Consider the following 24,670-nt stretch of genomic DNA (forward strand, 5'->3'; position numbering starts at 1 on the left):
CACCACATGATGGTCGCGCGCACAGTGCAGCTGCTCTGCATGGTGAGGCCTGGGGGTCCCGCAGCGCCACGCAGCACGAAGGAGGCCAGTCCCAGCATCTCCACTGCCTCGTGTGAAGGAAGCCAATCAGGCTGGCAGGGGAGGGCAGCTGGGGGCCATCGAGCCAGCAGGGAAGGGCGGTTGGGGGCCATTGGGCTGGCAGGGGAACAGTTAGGGGGTGATCAGGCTGGCAGGCAGAAGCAGTTAGGGGCAATCAGGCAGGCAGGCAGGCAGGCAGGCAGGCGAGCAGATAGGAGCCAGCGGTCCTGAATTGTGAGAGGGATATCCCCCGAGGGGTCACAGATTGGAGAGGGTGCAGGCCTGGCTGAAGGACACCCCCCCCCCCCACATAAATTTCGTGCACCGGGCCTCTAGTACAGAATATAAAGAAAACAAAAGCACTCTAATATACTTTTGTAGTTTCCATCAAGAAAAGCACTCTGGAAAGGTAGAATAAGACAGCAATAACAACAAAAAAACTGAATTTCAAAAATAACTGTAAAAGGGATAGAGTTTTGGTTACTCCCCAGTATAAGTTGAGCCAATAGAGCTATAAACACACTTCATAGAATATACAACCTATAGGGGGATATTGTCAAAGTACAGCAATTTAGAGTAGAAATAAAGGACAGAAATGAGCATGAAGAAAGGGTATGAACAACACTACCACTGGTGAAAAGAAAAATGGAAATAAAAAGGATAAAAAGATGAAGTGTGTGTGTGTCTGTTTGTAATTCTAATTCTATACACAGTAATTTTTGGTTAACCATGAGAGTACTCAAATCAATCAGAATGTTATTTCCAATACTGACATTATTGCCAGGAATTTTTGTTTAACTGGAATGACATTGTAAATGAACTATTATTTTAAGAGCACAAGCAGAATTAAGAGAGATAAACATAAGACTACCACATTTAAAATGCACAGCTTGAGGGAAAATTGTCATCTGTCTACTAAGTTTTAATGTTCACAGAAGAGGTAGAATTTCAGAAGCATAGGAGGCATGAATTTCACTTTAATCCACAACCTACATTAAAAAGTATTTGATTAATCTATCTTCCCACCCCTCCCCACCCCCCAGAATCATCAGTCTGTTGCACACTTCCATGTCTCTACATCTATTTTGTTTGTCAGTTTATTTTGTTCATCAGATTCCACATGTAAGTGAGGCAGTGAAGGCCTGGGAAGGGGCAGGAATGAAGAGGAGGGGTAATGGAGGGAAAAAAAGGGACACCTGTAATACTTTCAACAATAAAGATGAAAAAATACTGTCAAGGAACAAACTGATGGTTGCCAGAGGGGCACTTGGGAGGCTGGTTGAAAAAGGTGAAGGGATTAAGAAGTACAAATTAGCCACAGCCGGTTTTGCTGTGGTTAGATCTTTGGCCCATGGATTTGCACTAAAGGGTTGCAGGTTCAATTCCAATCAAGGGCAAGTACCTCAGCTGCAGGACAGGGCCCAGGGAGCATGCAAGAGGCAACCAATCGATGTGTCTCTCTCACATTGATGTTTCTCTCTCTCTCTCTCTCTCTCTCTCTCTCACCCATCCCCTTCCCTTCCACTCTCTCTAAAAATCAATAGAAAAAAATATCCTCAGGTGAGGATTAACAACAACAACAACAAAAAAGTACAAATTAGCAGTTACAAAATAGTCATGGGGATATAAAGTACAGCACAGGGAATATAGTCAATAATCTATAATAATAAAAGCATAATATGTTAATTAGACCAGACAGTCGAATGACCTTCTAGATGAAGCTGCTGTGGCAGGGGCTGAGGCAGAGGTGGTTATGAGTGATCAGGCAGGCAGGCAGGCAGGCAGGCAGAGGCGTTAGGGGCAATCAGGCAGGCAGAGTGGTTAGGGGCGATGAGGCAGGCAGGCGAGTGGTTAGGGGCAATGAGGCAGGCAGGCAGAGTGGTTAGGAGCCAGCAGTCCTGGATTGTGAGAGGGAAGTCTAACTGCCGGTTTAGGCCCGATCCCTGTGGGGAGTCGGACATTCCCTGAGAGTCCGAGATTGCAAGAGGGTGCAAGCCAGACTGAGGGGACCCCCCTCCTCCGTGCACAAATTTCGTGCACTGGGCCTCTAGTATTATAATAACTATGCATGGTGTCAGGTGGGTACTAGACTTATCTGGGAGATCACTTTGTAAGATATATAAATGTATAACCACTATGCTGTACATCTGACACTAATATTGAATATCAACTGTAGTTGAAAAATAAAATAATAAAAGTAAACATACACATATGTGTAAAAAAACTATTTGAATATCCTCAAAAATATTTTAGAATTTTATATATCTTACAATTTAGAAATGTAGGTTTAGGAGAAATGTGGATTCAACTAATACAACCTTTAGAGTTGATTAAATGAATATAATCTCACATGCTATCTAGACATGAGGATAAACTGCCACTGACAGAACCTAAATCTATATCATCAATTATTTAAAATATAGTTGTTTGGGCACCATCCCAGACCTACAGAATCCATTTCTCTTTCTCTCACCACCCCCCACCCCCTTTTTCTTCACTCAATTTCTGAGGGTAAATCCCAAGCATCTGTTTTGGGATGGAGACTGGGAGAGCCAAGCATGACAGAAAAAACACTTAAGATTGTGATGCCTAACCTTAAAGGAAGCTGAATTTAGATACATAAAACGGAGTCCATCACCATATAATAACATTTCTAACAACAGGATTTGCCTTAAATCAGATGCTTATAACAGAAAAAGAAACTTGAAAATTATCCAGCAGAGGAGTAAATTATGGGTTAATGGCACTTAGCCTACCTTACAAAGATGTTACCTAGTCATTTAATTACCACCTAGGTTGAGTTTTTTGTATTGGTAAAAACACAAAGTAATTTTAACTTAAATTTAGGTCCCTAACTATAGCTTGAAACGCCTTCGCACCATGATATAAAACTGGACAGAAGGACATTGTGTGTGCACAGAGAAGACTGGTTGAAAGTTAGTTTTTCTAGCAAACTGGCCCATCCATATATTTTGCAAAGCTAGACAAACTGTATGATCAAGTTAATGTGTTATAAAATATTACTTCAAGCTCTAAATAGTCAATGTTTACAAATAATTTTCTCTAATAGCTATTTAATTTCTAGTAAAATATAATTAAGAAAAAATATTAAACTATAATTTAGCCAAAAGAAAAGGCAGCTGAAAACTCCTAATTCTTTTTATTTTTTTAATATATTTGTATTGATTTCAGAGAGGAAAGGAGAAGGACAGACAGAAACATCAATGAGAGAGAATCATTGGTTGGCTGCCTCCTGAATACCCCCTACTGGGGATCAAGCCTGAAAACCAGGCATGTGACCTGACCTCCTGATTCATAGGTTGATGCTCAACCACTGAGGCACACCAGACGGGTGCCCCTAATTCTTGATAGGCATAAAAATTATTCTGACAATCTAAAGGACATCAAAATGACCCTGGTAATTACTGCAATGATTTATTATTTTTATAAGTATGTGTTGTGGATTTCCAAAAATGAATCAGAAGGATCTTTAGATTGCAGTGGTAATATTTTTTAAACTGATATATAACTACTTGGATATATAAAAACTGTTTGTTAGTAAAAAGAAATTATATATATTTAATATAATGATTCTTTTATTTCAAAAAGCTATTATCAACTTAGCATCCTAAAATTGATGCAATCCTTTAAAAAAATTTTATTGATTTTTAGAGAGAGAGAGGAAGGGAGAAAGAAACATTGTTTTGTTGTTTCGCTTAATTATGCATTCATTGAGTCTTGTATGTGCTCTGACCAGGGATCAAACCCGCAACCTTGGCATATCATGACAATGCTCTAACCAACTGAGCTACCTGGCCGGAGCTTAAACTGATACAATCTTATGAGAAAGTAAGGTAAACATGAAAAAGATTAAGTACATGAATGCATCTCTATTGACAATAAAACCACTTAAGAGTTGGAATTTAAACTCAATCACTTCAATCATGAAATACAAAGATAAGACCACCCGTGTTTTTCCTAACATAAGGTACATGACCGGGAAGTTATTATTAAAGCAATATCTTTTGTTCATTAGATCCCACATAAAAATGGGTTATTTCACTTAGCATAATACTCTCCAGGTCTATCCATGCTGTTGCAAAAGGTAAGATTTCCTTCTTTTTACTGCTGTGTAGTATTCCATTGTGTAAATGTACTACAGCTTTATATCCACTCATCTAGCTCAGCGATTTTCAACCTTTTTCATCTCATGGCTCACATAAACTATCATAATAGGTATAATTTTGATTCATTCACACTGGATGGCTAGTCTTTTTTTTTTCTCAATCTGGCAATCTAAGGGAAAAGAGGTTAAGTGCCCCTAACTAAATAGTCAGGTGTTGCATGTTTTAAAAATTCTTTGGCATACCTGTGTGCTGTGGCACACTGTTGAAAATCACTGATCTAACTGATGGGCACAGCATGAGGGCTGCTTCCAAATCTTGGCTATTGTAAATAATACTGCAATGAACACAGGGATGCATATACTTTCTTTTGAATTAGTGTTTCAGTTTTCTTCGGATATATACCCAGAAGTGGAATCACTGGGTCATAAGGCAGTTCCATCTTTAATTTTTTGAGGTAATCCTTAATGTTTTAAAAGTTAGTATTTTCAATAGGCAGGGCAGAGGGAGTGGCAAGGAAGTCTTTTTTTTCTTGTGGATTTTCATTTTCATATAATTTCACACTTCTAAAAAGTAGCAAAAAATAATACACAGAGTTCCTTCGCCAAGCTTCTCCAACTGCTGTTATTGCTTCTGCTACTACTAAGACCCAACATTTATTCAGGTTAGTTATTTGCCAGGCACTGTAATACACAGATTATCTCATCTGATTCACATAATGCTCTAAAGTGAAGATTAACATCTTCATTTTTGAGAAAACTAAAAGACCAAAAAGGTTAAGTTGCAGGTCACAGCTAGCAAATGGAAGAGCAGGGATTTGAACCAAAGGCTATCTGATCCCAAAGTTCGTGTTCTCACCCACTAAGCCAGTGGTTCTCAACCTTCCTAATGCCGCGACCCTTTAATACAGTTCCTCATGTTGTGGTGATCCCCAACCATAAAATTATTTTCCTTCAGAAGGATCTTTAGATTGTAAGGATCTTTTGATCCCTACTTCATAACTGTAATTTTGTTACTGTTATGCATCTTAATGTAAATATCTGATATGCAGGATGTATTTAGGCGACCCCTGTGAAAGGGTCATTCGACCCCCAAAGGGGTCACGACCCACAGGTTGAGAACCGCTGCATCTTGCCCAATTTTAGCACTTAATCATTTATTGTTTTAACCTAGTATCTTATTCCAAGTATAGGTCTTGCATCCAAAAAGAAATTTTAAATAATAAGGATTTCACTTAAACATAAAAAACATATCCTATTTAACACTTTTCTTACTCTTACTCCAAGTTAAGACATTTCCTCTTAGTAAGAAACAGTTCCTTCTGAAACTTATGAAAAGCTTGAGACCTGTTTTAGGCAAATCTTCATCAATGCATCATTTCTAAGTTTTTTTCCCCTTTCTTTGAAGCTACTGCTGGCTTTAATCCACATGTAAAGATAGGACTTTATGCTTATTAGATACACCTACTGATAGGCTTAGTAAATCACAGAAGATAAACATGCCATTTTACATTTAATAACATTTTCTAGTTTTAAAACATACATAAGTATAAATTTATTTCCTTATATTGAAAATAAAGTATGAAAATAGATCTGTAAGAAAATCAATGCAATAGCCTGCTTACCTTGCGAGCAAAATCCCCCTTCCCTTTACTGTAGGCTTTATTCTCAAGGAAATCATACACATAGTGAGCCAAAACTGGGAATGCTTTCATCATTTCAGGCGTTAATAGTAACTAACAGGAAAAAAGGGTAAAAATTTTAATTTTACATTTAAAAAAACAATTATGCAGTTAAAGTCATCAATAATTCTATGACTATTAACGTTAGGATATATACTATTCTCTCCATCTGCTATTTTGACTTTCAGTGCATCTAATATGAAAGTTGTCCAAATATATTTACTATTCCATTTTCAGGTTTTACAGATAATCCTAAAATCCACATTAGTAAATTATTATTTTACCCACATACTAATTTCAAATTTAACATTAATAGAAAGTACATTAAAAAATACAGGCAAAAACTTTTAAATGTTACCAAAAAAATACTGTTTTCACCAACAATATTTCATGATATAACCTATCACTCTAGCTTAATTCCTTCAATGAAACACGTTTTGACATACTGAGTTCATTAGCTATATTAAAATGAAAATCTATGGTCAAAAATAAACATAAACTTACCTGCAAATATGCATTAAGATCCTTTTTTCTCTTTTCTAAAAAATCCCTATCCATATTATTAAAAGTCTTTTTCCCAGGAAGCTTCAATATACTTGACAGATTTTCAAACTAGAAGATAAAATACATTCAATAATACATTCTTAATTTTTTAATAAAAAAGTATTTTCCTAGTAACAATTTCTCTATATATTAAAAGCATCTTGAAACAGATCATTTTGCAATGTATTTTATTAAGCAAAAATCAGAAAATAGAAAATTATTTTCCAAATATGTCCAAATCACAGTTCTTTTTAAAATTTATTTTAGTTTTCTCATCACCATTTATCCCCTCTATGCCTTCTTCCACCTCCACCCATCCCCTATCACCCCCACAACCATCACACTGTTGTTGTCCATGAGTTCCCTCTTTTTTTCTTTTTTGCTCAATCCCTCCACTCTCCCATCCCACCCCCATTCTCCCAGAGCTGTCTGCCTGGTCTCTAGTATGAGTCTGTCTCCATTTTGCTTGGAAATTTCTTAAATTCCACATATGAGTGAAATCATATGGTACTTGTCTTTCTCTGACTGGCTTATTTCACTTAGCATAATGTCCTCCAGGTCCATCCACGCTGTTGCAAAGGCAAACCACAGTTCTAATGTTATATATTATAAAGTAATTTCAATAAAGAATGACAAACATGGACAGCTGATGAAGATGGGCGATATTCACATGGGGTGTCATTTTAATACTTTCTCTAATTTTGAGATCGTTCAAATTTTTTATAATAAAAATTTTTTAAAAATGTTATCTATAACAATCCTTTGACTTGTAAATAAAGTATTAGCAAATAAGTTTTTAATGATCAAAGTTATGTGTTTCTGGCTTGTTAAAAAATCTTATAAAGAAATATTTTTATATTGATGACTTCAAATAAATTAATTCTTGTAATGGCTAATTATTAAGAGAAAAGGAAATTTTTAAATATAGCTTACAGCTGTATTACAATTCTGTATATACACAGCTGAGTACTACACTGATACTTTCCCTCCAACCACATGAAAAGTAAAGTGCTAGACTACCTAACACTTGGGTGCACCTTCAAAGCCCCAGCTACGCAGTACACTGCTGTGCCTCACTGAAGCAGTTTTAACCACACTAGCTACTAACAAACATTTTAAGATGGAAGTCATTTAGCTAGTGATTGTGCCTGGCCTACAGCCTAGCATCTGAAACTTCAAACAGCCTCATTGCTTTTCATATGTGATACATATTCTGAAGTGAAACCATTTTCTAAAATCATTCTATGTTCAAAAACTCATTCATTTCTGGAGCAGAGATTAAAGAGAAGAGGAATGAAAAGGTGTAGGATAATTTTCATCCACAAACTGGAAGATTCTGATAAATTATTAAATGGAATGGCAAATTAGATGGTTGCTTGGAGCTATAATGTGAACAAGGTGATTGTATGTTACATATGAAAGGTAAAAGCAGTTATTTTGCCCTAGGCAAGATAGGGGGGAAAGTGGAGAGGCAATTTACAGGGGAGAAGTTATGCTGTAGTAATATTCATAAATTTGGCAATTCACAAAACTATTAGAATATGTCTTCCTTGGATATCAAATGGCCAATGGATTAAATTTTTTAATCACACCTAATAGATGTAAATTAAAGTTTTCAAGGAGTCCTAAAATATTTAATTTCCTGGAATATTACCTACATTATTTTAAACTATGGACTCAATTTTACAGAACGCAGTTTACTCTGGCATTACCAACATGGTATGGACTGAGCTGTAGTTCCCCAACATGAAGCCCTAACCTCCAGTGCATCAGAATGTGATTATGCGTGAAGAAAGAGCCTTTAGAGAGGTGATAAAATTAAAACAAGTTCTTAGGGCGGGTCCTTATCTAATCTGGCTGTTGTGCTTCTAAGAGGATGAAATTTGGACCTACAAAATGCCACCAGGAATGAGAGTCCACAAAGAAGAGGCCATGTGAGGACACAATGAGAAGGGCAGTCACTGAAAGCCAAAAAGAGGCGCCTCAGGGATAGATAAGCCCAAAACTGAGATCTGGCCTTCCAGCCTCCAGAATGTAAACATGAGAAAATAAGTGTCTGTTGTTTAAGCCACCCATATTGTAGTATTTCGTTATGATGAAATACACCACGGGAATATAACAGTATCCAAGAAAACAATTTATTTCAGAAACTTTAAAGTATTAAACATTATTAATAAAAAGAAAAAAATAAATGTTACAATAACAGTTATTTTTTTAAAGTCTAAAATTATCAAACTCCTTTTAAAATTATCTGTCTGGAACAGAGGCATTGATGATTAATAACTTTTTAAAGTATTATTATAAAAGGAAAAAATGGGAAAATTTTATACTTCATATTGACTTATTATAAACTTGGTATTTGAAAGATTATTTATAAGTACAAGGTAGGCCATTCCTGAAAAGTAATATAATTCTATGCCAAAAATTCATAAAAATATTTTAAAGGCATGTAAAAGAAATTGGAAATTTTCCTAAAGAACTCACAATAATAAAGAGTATTACAATGCTCACAAAAAACTCAAATACTATATGTAAATACCAAAATCAAAGATTTTATTTTTCTACATCGAATATGTCAGGTTTAGATTCCAGACACATTACTGGAAAATTTAAAAAACATTCTTGAAATTTTATATCAGGATTCAAAATGTGTTTATATCCAGGCACAAATATGCATTTACTCAGTTACTTTAATACATACTTAATATCTTTTAAATCACTACTTTTATTTATACTTAGTTACAGTTCACCCAATGAAAAAGACATGCATAGTATCTACTGGAATATAAACTCCTAGAGGCAAGGACCTGTCTTGTTCACAATTATATTTGCAGCATTGAGAACTGCGCCAGGCATATAAGAAAAGCTCAATAAATATTTGTTAAATAAATGAATGGGGAGTTCAGCCCATTTCTAAAATAATATGACATTTAACATTTTAATTATTTCCTTTTATTTTTATACATCTTTATTCATAAAGATGTACTCAACATGAACAGAAAAAGCAAACATGTCCAAAGTTATTAATTTCCTCTAAATATAACTCAAAATAGTCTTTTTAATATGGGCTTCTGGAGTCAACACTAACCTGTTTTTAATCATTTTTAAATTATTAGTAGTTTATCTCACTCTCATTAAAAAATATTTTAATGAGATTACCAATGCCAACCATTTTCCCTCTACTCTCTTAAATGAAAAAGGCATTTTCTGATTACTAAACTAGTACAATGTCATTTCAAAGCTTTAGTTCACCCAATCAAATGTCACCATTAATTAGTATAATTTGTATTGGCTTAATACCAGTTGTATATTTATAAGCCTTGAATGAAATCAAAGACTCTCAAGAGTTAAAATAAATTTCATAGATCATCTACTCCATTCATCTGGTGATAGTTTATTTTCTTCTAAATTAAGGATAGGAAAAAATATTTAATAAAAAGTAGAACAGAAATAATTTATGTTTGTTATCTTTAAGAGTCCTTATATGTCTATAAAACAAGAGAGTTGTATTTAATACAAATTTGGTTAATGTCAAATTTAATTTAGGTTATGGTTCTTAATGTAATGGATCAAAGACTTAACTGTTAAACTATTAAATAAGGATGTCATCTAAAATGACTATAGCTCTGAAAATCAAAAATTATTCTACAGTGATCTCCTTCCTTACTTTAAACCAAACTCAAATACCTCTGATAAGCGCGCACGCGTACACACACAAACACACAAACACACAAACACACACACACACACACACACACACACGACTCAAAGTGAGAAATACACACTCATTTTAATTTCCCAAGGTATACCATTAATATTTTGTCTAGTCCACAGTGGTTATGATTAGTTAAAGTCTGATTTATTGGTTAAATGTTCAAAATCATTCTAACGTTTACACTGATTATACACAAATTCTTACTTTGTTTTATTTCATTGGCTTTGGTCAATACCTTAACATCCTCAGAACTATTTAGAATTAAACATTGAATCAGGAAACAATTTAAAGCACACACTTTAAAACCTCATTACCTGTTCAGTGATTCTCATGTGGAAGTCATGGAAGTCACTGTAACGACGATAGGTTTTCCACATCTCCTCACTGTTTAGATTGCGTCGGTGCACAGTGATGGCATACAATGCATATGTCTTGCCATGATCATTACAAACGCCTGCCACAGCATATGGGTCATAGTCAGCATATACTAGTTATTTAAAACAAAATGAAGAGGAACAAAAGACACAAAAAAGGAGGAAGATGAAGAACAAAAACAAAAAGGACAACATGAAATGAAGAATTTGAAATGACAGACTGAGACAAAAGGATGTCACCAGGGGATAAAATAGAATCCCATCCTCTGTACTCGCACCCATAAGGTATTATATATGACTAGAGGCCCAGTGCACAATACTCGTGCACGGGTGGGGTCCCTAGGCCTGGCTGGTGATCAGGGCCTATCGGGGCCATCTCTCCCAGTCCGATTGGGGCCTGGCCAGCCGGGGCCTGCTGGCTGTTGGACAGGGCCTGGGGGCCTGACGGACAGGGTCTGCCAGTTGGAACCTGCCGGATGGGGTGAGGGACTGTGGGAGGTTGGCTGTGGGAGTGCACTCACCACCAGGGGGCAGCTCCAGCATTGAGTGTCTGCCCCCTGGTGGTCAGTGCACATCATAGCAACTGGTTGACTGGTCGTTCCAGTCGTAATGGTCGCTTAAGGCTTTTATATATATAGATGGCTACATTGCAAAACAAGCTACAAGTTTATGATGACATGACCAACCATGACCAACCACACAACCAACCACACAGTAATGTCTACTTTGAACAATCTCCCCAAGGACTTTTACCTAGATTATAGTTAGGATACCACAATACAACTTCACAGCACAGCATTAGAGCCTGAAATTTAATAGAGGAAAAATAAAAGAAACAAAATAATAACCTTTTGTACTAGCCTTCACTATTTAGTTATATTTCAATTAAAATCTCCTCAGCTAAACAGAAAGCAAAAGCAATGGAATAAGACTTATCTGCTATTTTGGCAACTCATTTCTAATCAATAATTCACAAGTGTAGTTATTTTGGAGACTTTTTAAAGGCATTTTCCTACTAATTTCCCACAAACTATCCAAGTCCAGTAGTCTTTAAAATCAAAACCTGTTCACATTTTGTACTAATCTTATGAAAAGAGATGCTTTTTTAATCCTTTTCTTTGTATTTCCTAGTTTCTACTTTCTTATTTCTCTGCATTGTATTCTCCTAGATTATTTCTTGAGGTCTCCAAAAAGTTTACTGAGTCTCTACTCATCTGTATTAGTCTTATTCCATTCATTGACCTTAATTCCAATCACTGTATTTTAATTTCTATAATTTACTTGGTTCTTATTTCATCGTATTGTATTCTTATCTCTACGAATATTTTATATATACTCTCAGGCTAGGAGATGCTGTGGCACACAATCACTTGAGGATAGATGAATCTAGACATACCTATGTTGGGATATAAGATATAATTTGACAAAATATAAAACTGGAGAAAGGCTGGTTATGTTGCTCTCAGGAGCTTAAACTGTAGGTAACACTATATTTCACTGCTCTCCTCTTCCGATCATCCTTCTCTCAAAGACCTATGCATAACAAACTGCCATACACTTTTTCATCATGTGAGAACCGGCCCTCATTCAAGAGAGTTAGTATGTAAATAAGGGAATGGCTTTATCTGTTGTGTTTGAGATAGGTTTGGGAAAGGAAAATAGAAAACAGAGGTCAATTAGGCAGCAAACCATAACCAGTTAGGAGTTAATAACAGCAAGGAGAATAGCAAGGAATAGAAAAAGAAAGAGAAATGTAAGAAAGCATTCTACAAAAGAATAATCAGATTTATGACAAATTAATAGGCACAGAGATCATGGCCGGGATGTTTGCACCATAGAAAAAACAATGACGTTATTATAAAAGAAGCACAGAAGACAGAAGGTAATTTGGTTTTAAAGAAGATAAATGAGGTTACATATATATTGATTTTGGGATGATGGTGAGATATTACAGTGGAAATAGGTTTTGTTTTCATTAGGACCATGTTACTCATAGCAGGTGATGTGCAAACTGTTGTTAATCTATAGCCAGATAAAAATGTAGGACCAGAATATAAATCAATCTCATCACTAAGCATATTGCTTAATTTAGCCAATATTTTTTAAAGCAAGATTTCGCAATGAAGGAAGCAGTAAGCACTTGTCTATGGACCACTCTTTGAGTAGCACTACACTAGACCAGGGGTCCTCAAACTACGGCCCGCGGGCCACATGCAAATACAAATATTGTATTTGTTCCTGTTTTGTTTTTTTACTTCAAAATAAGATATGTGCAGTGTGCATAGGAATTTGTTCATAGTTTTTTTTTAAACTATAGTCCGGCCCTCCAACGGTCTGAGGGACAGTGAACTGGCCCCCTGTTTAAAAAGTTTGAGGACCCCTGCACTAGACTGTCAGTTCTTCCTATAATAAAGATGTTAAGAGTGTGAAGATCTAGATTCAGAGAGACTCAGGAGGCCAATCTATATATATAAAAGCCCAGCGGCCAGAACGGCAAAACAACCAGAACGACCAGTGGCTATGACGCGCACTGTGGCAGCCAGCAAGCCTGATCCAGGCCCCTATTGTCCACCCCCCCACCCCAGCCGGCCCTGCCCCTGATCTGCCCCCAACACCCCGATCAGGGGCGGGGCCGACCGCCAACCGCCCCCGGCCCCTCTCCCCGGATGCCCACGGCCCTTCCCCACAGCCAGCCTGGCCCAATGGGCCCCAATTGGGGCGGGCCAGCAGGACCACACTCAGGCCTCTAGTTGATAGAATAAATATTTCTAGAACAAGCACTAATATAAAATCCCCATCGTGTTATTACTATTGTAATGAGTTCATTAGTCCTATAATAACCCCTATGAGGTAAGCATTACTGATTATTAGTATTATTATCCTATTTTACATATAATAAAATTGAAGAACAGAAGATAAAGAACCCACCCAATTTCACCCAAGTATTAAGTGGCAAAGCTCAGGTTTCAACCCAAGCAATCTGGATAAAAAGTTGTGCTCCTAACTACTATGTATGCTGCTTCTTTAGTATTTAAATGTTTGTCTGACAAGAATAACAATTTATTAAAAATGCTTAGCATTGTGCTTCCTACAAGAAGCTAATAAATACTTGCTGAATAAATGGACAATGCGGCTGGAAAATCAGAACTCTCAGAGAAGAGAAAGATCCACAAAAGAAATATGGGCATGAGCATCTTCCTCTAGCCATGAAAGCTTAAGGTCTTCAAGAAAGAAGTAAAAGCACAAATACTAAATGTCTGCACTTTAACAAAGGCTTTCATATTGGGAAGACAAGCCAACCAAGAAAATAGAGGTTTATAAAATAATTTAAAATTTGAATGAAGGAAAAGGTGGGACAACTCTAGCAAAAGCTAGAAAGAAAAGCAACCTGGTTTTATTGACAAGGTTTTTATCTAAGACCTTTAAGAGCAAAGTAATGTGTACACCAACTACATGTAAAAAAAAAAAGGAACTGAGACAGAAATTATAGATAAGTTATTACAGAAATTTAGCAGAGAACAGAATGCAAAATGAGATTCCAGCTCCAGTAAAAGCAAAAGAAAACAGATTTAAAAAAATAATGCCAATTATCTTTTAAACTGCACTTATACTATAAATTTCATTTCAGTATCTAAAATGTAAGCATTAAATTGAACTGAGATTTATATCTCAGTATGTCTATACTTTAATATGCAATCTATCACAATACTCCTATATTCTAGGACCAGGGAGAGACCACGTAAGAAAATGTCATTATCTACTACTTACTGACTTTATCTAATAACCTAATGGCAATGATGAATATTTATTTTTTTTCTCAGTCCACTAACCATATTGCTGATTGAGACACAAAATCTTACAAGGTTTCTCACCTAATCCAAGCATGTCTCGAACTTCTGTAAACTCCTATACCTCTAAAAGCTTCATTTATTCAGTTATCTAATTGGCTTTGTATTCATGAAAACAAATTTTGAACTAAAATCTGTCTCCCAAATCATTTAATGAGAATTATGCGGACAAATATCAGCTAGATGCAAACAAGAAGAGAGAAAGATTGGTTCGAGTTTATTAGCAATGACAAAATACTTAGAATTTGAGCTTTTTAAAATGTTAACAGTGACAACCTTACAGAAAGAAAATACCTATATACACAAGTAAGTAAATTTCAAAGAATTTAATGAGGAACATGCTGCAGGGGAAAAATTAACTTAAAAATATGACTATCGAAGAATGGTTTATAAAAATAAATGTGGAAAATAATGTAAGGGTAATAATAATCAAACTTTTAAGTCTCTTACCTGTGTCTGAAATGTAAGCATGAAGTTGTATTAAATCATCAGAAGATACATTTGAAAGGTCATCTAAAGACTTGGGGGAGAGGGGGAATCAAAAAACAAGATTTTAATTACATAGGAAAAAAGTGTTAAAGAATTCCACATCACATATGCATTACTCAGCTTTGCCCCATATAATCTTTATATTATTTGTATACCCACCCCTTCAACAATAATCCTCACTTTTACACCAACAGGAAAAAGAAAAGCCAAGATTAAGAAACTATAAAACAAAGTAATTTAGAAATACTATTAATCCATCAGATTATTTCTTCCTTCATTGCTTGTCCATATGCTAAAATTTGCTACCTCTCAGTTATAGTCAATACACGGCAAGAAAAAATGGGGATAAAAATAAGTGGACATATTTTAATTAAATGTTTTGATTTTTTAAAATGCTGAGATATACTACAGACAACTCTGTATTATTTAACTGCACTTTTGTTAATTTAAAAATAATTTTAGTTAATTTAGATTCTTTATAAAATAAAATAAAGGCACCTACGTCACAGGATTATGTGAGGATTAAATGAGAAGACATGTAAAATATTTAGAAGACTGCCTAATCCAAAAAATGTTAACTATTATTATGATTATGTATTAAACGGACTGAATCCATAGTCCAAGATTTTAAATAATTAATTTTCAAAATTAATTTCACAAACAAAAATTATTACTAATTGATCGAGATCTTTTATAACTATGGCTTTTGGGTCTAAATTTAAAATTATATATATGTGTGTGTGTGTGTGTGTGTGTGTGTGTGTGTGTGTGTATATATATATATATATACACTTATAGTCTCCACACATAGAAAAGAAAATAATCATATAATGAAGACAGACTGTACAGAAAAGAGTTAATAGAGCAGGGTTCAAACTACGTGAGACTGCTTGCAATCTTGGCCCTTGGATGGCATCTGGGAATTTGATTTAGGGAAGGTTCCTGCCATTCCCTAACTGCTAAGAGTGGCTCACACTACCTGAGTTGTTTATACAAGGATGTGGTTTATCCTGAACACCTGCTTTCCTTCTGGAAATCTGGAATTTTGGCATATGCTAGGCAGAGTGTGCGTATATGACCTGCCTCCAATAAAAACCCTAGGCACTTAGTTTGGTAGCTTTCCTAGTGGCAGCATTTCACCTGTGCTATCACATTCATCATGGGGGAATTAAGTTTGTGCCATGGGATTTCTTGGTAATTTGTGCCGGGTTTACTCTAGGCTTTACTCCATGTAACTTTTCCCTTTGCTGATTTTGCTTTATATCGTTTCGCTATACAGACAGTCCTCGGGTTACATCAGACTCGACGTATGTCGCTTCGTGGTTACGTTGCCATCTCCCATTTATTTATATAAAAAAAAAGTTCCGTCATTTTGACGTATGTACATATGTGCTTTATGTTTTTTATTATTTATTTACCACAAGTAAAGGTCAAGAATTGTTATCTTTCTTTTAAATTTTTTTTACTGTTTCACTTCATTACTGCTGTGTATGTGCTCCATGTGAGTGACGTAGGTGCTTATGTAGGTGGGTTCCAACTTACGGCGAAAATCGCCTTACGCCGTGCCGCCCTAGGAATGGATCTCCCACGTAACCCAAGGACCTACTGTCATAAATCCTAGCCATGAGTATGACTATGTCGTGGTCTGTGACACCTCTTAGTAAATCACTGGTCATAGGAGTGGTGCTGGGGACCTCTGACACACAAACATATGATTCTGACATACTTTACACTTCAATAACCAAATGAACTGAATGAACTTTGAAGTCCTAATGTGATATTACCAATTATTACTAAAAGAGTCACCTAAATGATTAGAATGCGCCATACCGATGCTATAAAACCATTTAAATTAAGGCAAGTGCACTCTAAGACAGCCAAAAGTGTATCTACTAAAGACCGATCATTAAGAGAGGCAAATGTGATAAATCCATACAGATATCACTGCACTCCCCTGGTCAAGTCAAGTGGGAGGGATCATCAAATTAAATCAGGTCTAGTCCAGCTTCACCACTGATACCATAAGAGACTTTAGCCATATCACCCGGTCTCTCCTGAATCTACTTTTCCCAATAATATAATGCCAGCTCTAAACTATGTCAGGATAGAATATGAATGAAAATACTTTAAAAAGAAATAGGGTTTATTTTTAAGTGCTCATATGACCTATAATAAAATATTGCAGTAGAAATGGCACAATCTTTGCTTTAATATTACCCTTATATGAAAGAGAAAAGACGCAGAGGAAATAGAGTATTCTACAAAATTTAGATTATCTACGCTATCTTCTAATTACAAACCAGCACAGGGAACATAAAACAACCAAGTTTTCACCCTGGCTGGTGTGGCTCAGGGAACAGAGTGTTGGCCTGCACACCTAAGGGTCCAAGTTCAACTCCTGGTCAAAAGCACATACCTGGGTTGCAGGTTCCATCCCCAACCTGGTCCGTGCATGTACAGAAGGCAACCAATCCATGTGTCTCTCTCACATCGATGCTTCTCTCTCTCTCTGTTTCTCTCTCTCTCCCCCTCCCTCCCTTCCACTCTCTTTAAAACCAACAAAAGGTTTTGTTATATTGGAAACTTATTCTATATAATGAAAATTTTGCTAACATTTTCTTCCTGCTCTGGGAGCTATTCCTTTTTGTTATAAAGCTATAGAATATAACAAGTAAATGATAATGATACTAAATGATTTAGGAAAACATTTTAAATGTTACAAAATATCTGACATAACACTCTGGCTGATTTGCTGCAATATTTTGTTGAAGGTTATACTTTGCATGGTAATAGAGCAGTTAGTCAGTGAGGTTATTTTAGAAATAAGTGTATAGTATAGAAAACAACATAAGATAATGGACCTCTATACCACTTAGCTATTGCAAAAAGTCTGAGAGAAAGTTATGTAGGTGGAAGGAAAAACCAAGCAATCTCCCGGAACACCCTGCAAACTCTGAGCTGAAACTTCAGAGAACACTAATATTTCTTCCTACTAGCATTTTATGAATTAAATTATTCAATGGAAATACTATAAAAGAACTGAAATGTTCATAACTTCACAGCTCACCTTGTATAACATGAAACATCAATGACAGCTCATATGCTAAAAACCTGTCATTCTTAAACCTATAATCATAGAATACTTGCCTAATTCACTATAAAACTCTCTACAATTAAAAAAATTTACAACCACCTGAATTTGTTATAGTGTAGACTTTAAGAAATATCTAGAAGTTTTCAGGTATCCCAACTAGTTTTATATTTCTTTTCTAAATACAAAAGAAGAAAACTAATTCCAATGTAAATTATTTATGTCACAAATTTACTACCTATCATTGTACTAAGCAGAGTAATTTAAAAATACTAAATGAAAATAAGTTTCATTTTAAAATTCTAATTCACAGATGTCTTATATCTGAGTTTAACATTTCTTTAAAAGTACAATTTCCTATAACACTAATGGGGGCTTCTAAATATATTATTCATTTTCATGTTAAAGCTCATATTATTTTCAAGCCACTTTAATAATTAAGTACCCATAATAGTACGTACCAAATTTATGCTTCCTGTAGGAGACCCATTAAAAGATTCTGTGGGAAAGAAAATTCAACTTAGTATACAGTAAAAGACTTTTGAAACTGTTGCTTTATCTAAGATTCAAACACCAAGAATGAAAGTTAGCCAAGCCAAAGACATAACAGAAGATGAAAGAAATCTGTCATATACTAATCCCAAACACCTGTTCCCCTAAGCCCAATGGTTTTCCCAGCCAGGAATTTCAGTGAAACACACACACACACACACACACACACACACACACACACACACATATACATACATACATACACTAGAAGCCCAGTCACCCCAGCCTGCACCCTCTCCGATCCTGGATACCTTGGGGGATGTCCAACTGCCAGCAGTCGGACAGCCTTCTCACAATCCTGGATCGCTGGCTCCTAATCGCTCACCTGCTTGCCTGCCTGGCCGCAATTGCCTCGGTGTGCCGGCCTTATCGCCCCTAACTGCCCCCCCCCCCACCCCCCACCCCCCCCCCCCGCTGGCTTGGCTTGGTTGCCCCTAACTGCCCTCCTGCTGCTGGCCAGGTCACCCCCAACTTCCCACTCCCTGCCGGCCTGGTCGCTCCCAACTGCCCCCCCCACCGGCCTGGTCACCCCTTACTGCCCTCCCTGCGGGCCTGGTTGCCCCAACTTCCCACCCCTGCTGGCCTGATCGCCCTCAACTGCCCCCCCTGCCAGCCTGGTCACCCCTCATGGCCCCCCCGCTGGCCTGGTCGCCCCACGCAGCCTGCTATTCAGTCGTTTGATTGTCCCTCACTAATCCCCCTGCCGGCCTGGTCGTAGGCAGCCATCTTGTGAGGGCATAAGGGTTAATTTGCATGTTACCTCTTTATTATATAGGATACAAGGTGGGACAAAAATAGGTTTACAATTATTCATATTGAAGACAATACAATTAATAATAATGTAAGAATAAACGTGTTTTGTGTATTCACAGCTGTAAACTTACTTCTGCACCACTCTGTATGTACCTAAGCTGCCTACACACACACACACACACACACACACACACAGGCATTCATGTACAGAGAGAGCAACTATTAAATTATTTTATCCTCATAGTGTGGTATTAAGTTGCCTAATACAATATAAACATGAGGAAAATATAGCAGACTGAGTGTTCGATATGTGAGAAGTATTTTGTTATTTCTGTTTCTCTGGATTAAGAAATATTACAAATAAAATTATTCTTTAGTGTGAAGAACAGACTGATTTTTAACGTAACTTTAGGTATACTTATCTTGGTAGATTTGGTTCAAAAACATTATAAGTCTAGATTTTTAAACCACTGTAAATAATAGAACAAAATATATGTAAAACTCCATATGCAATGCCACTTAATTAAAAAGCAACTAAAATTATTTTTTAAAATGTTAGAAAATAAGTCAATTATACTTTATGAAAATTAACCCTTTGTACACATAAGTGTCTATAGATGCAAGTGGCGAACCTGCCCCCCACATACCACGCATATCAACTCTGGTTGCCCAATTTTAAAATCAGACTTGTTAGTGACATCTCTGGGTTTGTCAAGAAAATTATGGTAACTTAAATTTGTAGATATTCCAGTGCATATGGAAGAAATTCCAATATCAATATATAGGGCTGCCACTCAGACACGCGAGAGATAAAACACTGCGACACTTGAGATTTGTTTGTGTTATCTACACTAATAAAAAAGAAAGATGCAAATTGACCATACATTCATGACGTCCACTAGCTAATCAGGAGTGAGTGTGCAAATTAACCCAACAAAGATGGCAGGTTAATTTGCATATGCAGGTGCCAAGCGGCTGGGATGGGACTCTTGTGTCGTCACCATGGCAACAACGCAGGCGTTCAGCACCGCCCCAGCCACTCCGGGTCTCTGGGCAGTGTGGGAAGGTGGAAAGGCAGCTCCGGCAGGAGCAAAGGCGGTGCTGGCAGCCAAGGGGAGGAAGGCTCATTCTTGCACAAATCTTTGTGCATCGGGCCTCTAGTCATGAATTAAATGCCTAAAATGGTAAACAGGGTGTGCATTCTTCTTTGGAGCATCAACAAAATTTAGTGTTTTCGAGACTTTTTGTGTTGATGGTTTATTTTTATTTTGAGCTCGCTTTTGTTGATATTTCCGTAAAACTGAAAATTATTATTTTGTTATTGAATTTATCGCTGTAATATATCATATTGTGCAAATAAAATTCAATCCCCATAAATGGCATCAGATGAAGAAATAATCGAACCAAGCACCTCACAAAAAGAAAATGCCATCCTTTATTCAACTCCAGAGCCAGATGATTTTTTTTAAATTAAATTCAAAATATCATGGTTTGTGGGTATGGTTTCCGTTTTGGACACGTGGCAGTTAACTGGCTAATGTCTTTTGCCTCAGGTTTTATCTACATCTCAGCAAATTAAGTTACCAAATAAATATGTGGTAAAGCAATATTCATTTATAGTTTAAAGTTAATATGTATGGTTTCTAGCACTTAAGAGTTTATGAATTTGGATCTCTAAAGAGATCTTAAAAGCAAATTTATATTAATTTGAGAAAAGTAGCCAAAATTTCAGAATGTATAATATACACCAAGTGTAAGTACACTTAAATTTAAAGTCAGGAAATAAATATGAAACAAAAAATTTGGGGAAGGCCTATTTTTTATTAAATAATCTTATAAAGACAAGAAAAGATAAGCATTATTATTTGAAAAAGTTGCAACTGCCTAAAACCTAAACACTGACAAGGACAATACACCTAACATTCATTCATTCAATCATTCAAATCCCCACCCCAGGATATGTTTATTTTAGAGAGGGTGGAAGGATAGAGAAAAGAAACATTAATGTGAGAAACATCAATCAGTTACCCGACTGTGTACAAGTCTAGACCAGGGATGGAACCCAAAACCTAGGTATGTGCCCTGACCAGGAATTGAACCTGCAACCAACTGAGCCACACCAGCCAGGGTCTGACAGCTATTTTTATAAGTTTGTATTATACACACTATTCCACATGCTTTTTTCAAATGATTTCAAAAGAAAAGGGAGGGACAATTTCTTTGTGATAAAATATATAAAAGCTCATTAATTAGGACACGGAATGTTAAAAAGCAATGTCTAGAACAGGGGTCCTCAAACTTTTTAAACAGGGGGCCAATTCACTGTCCCTCAGACTGTTGGAGGGCCGGACTATAGTTTAAAAAAAAACTATGAACAAATTCCTATGCACACAGCAGCGGCAAAAACACCCGGCGGGCCGGATAAATGTTTTCGGCGGGCCCGCGGGCCGTAGTTTGAGGACCCCTGGTCTAGAAAGACAAAAGAGACATATGTATGCAATTCCAACTACAATCAATGATTCCAATGCAAGGGATTACTCAATAACTGATGTATAAGAGAAGTATGTTTCCTTCAGATCACAACCAGTTGCAGAAAAACTTTTTAAAAATATACTTTATGTTTTAAGTAAATATGAGGTTTTGAAGCAGTTTGAAATGGCTTATAAATTTTGTTTCTGTTAGTTGCATAAAAGAAGATAGACTGGCTAAAAAAAGATCTATATGGAAGCTAAAAGTCAAGATGACTTTGAAAGAGTTCTTACACTACAGCATCAAAAACTACTCCCATAGAATATATTGTTACTATCATCATTTTAAATGATAGAATTATGATACAGGTTATCTCCCTTCATTCTGAATAATATAACAAATACATTTCACAACACTGAGAAATTTCTAAAGTCCATAAAATTAAAATACTGATAGCAATCCTCTCTGGAAGCAGAGTTGCTACTGCACATTTCACAGCAGCTCTATAAGACTTTCCAACACACACTACATACAGATATATCACACAGTAAATCTGAGGTAAACTGAATTTTACTATTCAGCTCCCACAGAAGTACTCCTTAAAAAATCTTTTCTGGCTCTAGCCAGCATGGCTCCATGGTTAGAGTGTCAGCCTGCTCTCCCCAGAGGGTCGTGGGTTCAATTCCTGGTCAAGGGTGTATACCTGGGTTGTAGGTTTGATACCCGTCTCCAGTCAGAGAGTGTGTGGGAGGCAACCAATTGATGTGTCTCTCTCACATCAATGTTTCTCTCTCTTCTCCCCAAACCCTCTTTACTCTGATTTATAAAAAAAAAAAAAAAAAAAAAAAAAAAAAAAAAAAAAATCAATGAAAATAGCCTCATTCCTTGGGTGAGAATTAAAAAAAAAAGAAAGAAAAAAACTTCCTTAATTATGCAATCAAATTCAGTTAAATATTATTCTATTTTTACAAATAAGACAAGAGTAGCAAATTAAAAACCCAAGATATCAGGTCAATAATTAAGACTAAAGGTATTAAAACTCAAATGAAAACATCTGTAAACAGATTTCTTAGATTACTTGAAAAGTAAAATCTCACTAATATAGGACCTCATACGGTCCTATTCATGAACTTATTCATAAGTAAATGATTATAATTAAAGTACTCTCTTAAACTATTACTTAGTCAAATCTTTCCCATTTACTTTTTATTTACATTATTTATTTGCTTAGAACATACTAGAAAGTTTATCAAACCCTAGATATTTAAACAGAGTTTAACAAGAACTTCTGAACGGGATCACAAGTACAATAAACACTGGGCATAAGAATCTGGAACCTTGTGCTCTAAGGGCTGCCTCTCCCACTATTAGTAAATAACTGATTATTTACTACCAATAAAAATTGACATGTGTTTTAATTTATAATTTTCATACACATAATTCCATTTAAATCTGACAATAAGTCAGAGGTAAGATATTTATTATGAGAAAACTATTAATCCAGACTCACAATTTTGAAAAATGAGGCTTAAAGAAATTGTTTAGCCAACATCACACAGGTAATAAGTAGCAGAACAGGAGTAAAATATAACTATTCTGACTCTTACAATCTGCTTTTCTCACTATACCAAGCTGATAGTAACCTCATTTGAAAAAACTATAAGAATACAATAAATGGCCGAGACCGGTTTGGCTCAGTGGAGAGAGCGTCGGCCTGCGGACTCAGGGGTCCCAGGTTTGATTCTGGTCAAGGGCATGTACCTTGGTTGCGGGCACATCCCCACTGGGGGGCGTGCAGGAGGCAGCTGATCAATCTCTCTCATCTATGTTTCTGGCTCTCTATCCCTCTCCCTTCTTCTCTGTAAAAAAATCAATAAAATATATTTAAAAAAAAAAAAAGAATACAATAAATGACTGCTATAGCTTTTCTAGCTTGTGCTGTACAGGATTTGGAAAAACAGTATAATTAAAGAGAGAAAAAAACTGTATTTTTTTTAAATAAAGTTTTATAGTTTATGGTATACTCTGTACTTGTAATTCTCATTTAATCTTCTCACTAATCCTACTGTTACATCTTAGTCATAAATATTATTTACCATAAAAGTATTTATATGAAAAAAACTCAAAAAAATTTTATTTAAGAATTCAAGGTTTCTATAGATTCACATTTTAATCTATTGTTATATTTTCAACATTTTAATTTAGTATGGTAACTAAACATTGTCACTCATTTATAGGTTTTTAAATATATAACAATTTATATTTGAACTTCAAGAAAATTTATCTTGTCTGAAAGGTCCTTTATTTGGTAAGCAGAATATACAGAAATACAGCCCTAACCAGTTTGGCTCAGTGGACAGAGCATCAGTCCGTGGACTGAAGGGTCCTGGGTTCGATTCCTGTCAAGAGCATGTACCCCAGTTGCATGCTTGATTACTGGTCCTGGTTGGGAAGCATGCAGGAGGCAATCAATGTGTCTCTCTCACATTGATGTTTCCCTCTGTCTGCTGCTCCCCATCCCTTCCACACTCTCTCTAAAAGTCAATGGAAACATATCCTCGGGTAAAGATTAACAACACCAAAGAACATATAGAAATACATAAACATATAAATGTGCAATGTGTGTCACATACCTCCATCACCATCATCTGATCCTCTGAAACTAGGATCTTTTAACATGTCCAGCTCAGCTAACATGCGCACATAAAGTGCATTCTGTCTGAAGGAAGGATAAAATCTTTCATCTCGTAGCATCAATTCATACACCTATTGAATGAAGATATTCAATCATTAACAAAGAAAATGGTCTTGCTGTAATGAATCACAGGCTCCATATTTACAAGATGTTGTCACAACTAGTGATTTCTCTGGTCTAATAGTACTGAAATTGCATTGAAAGGGGTCCCACTACAACATATGTCATATGATAGCAGATTATACATAACTCTAGGCC

At 36.1% G+C, this 24,670-nt stretch overlaps 1 protein-coding gene across 3 annotated transcripts in view; it reads right to left on the reverse strand.

The window, feature by feature from the left end:
* The window catches only part of SNX13 (sorting nexin 13), a 106,434-nt gene that overhangs the window by 13,285 nt on the left and 68,479 nt on the right, over window positions 1–24,670 (reverse strand). For 2 of the 3 annotated variants that reach the window (XM_070424395.1, XM_070424397.1), the window contains exons 15-20: window positions 24,351–24,483; window positions 18,405–18,442; window positions 14,814–14,883; window positions 10,456–10,628; window positions 6,388–6,495; window positions 5,827–5,937 (exon numbers count right to left, since the gene is read on the reverse strand). In XM_070424395.1, coding sequence (XP_070280496.1) covers window positions 5,827–5,937; window positions 6,388–6,495; window positions 10,456–10,628; window positions 14,814–14,883; window positions 18,405–18,442; window positions 24,351–24,483 — 633 coding nt within the window. The remainder of the gene's footprint in view (window positions 1–5,826; window positions 5,938–6,387; window positions 6,496–10,455; window positions 10,629–14,813; window positions 14,884–18,404; window positions 18,443–24,350; window positions 24,484–24,670) is intronic. The other variant, XM_070424396.1, reaches the window with a different exon arrangement.

This window comes from Myotis yumanensis, unplaced genomic scaffold (genome assembly GCF_028538775.1).
Source record: "Myotis yumanensis isolate MYYU_CA2020_CCGP unplaced genomic scaffold, mMyoYum1.0.hap1 SCAF_9, whole genome shotgun sequence".
Lineage (NCBI taxonomy): Eukaryota > Metazoa > Chordata > Mammalia > Chiroptera > Vespertilionidae > Myotis > Myotis yumanensis.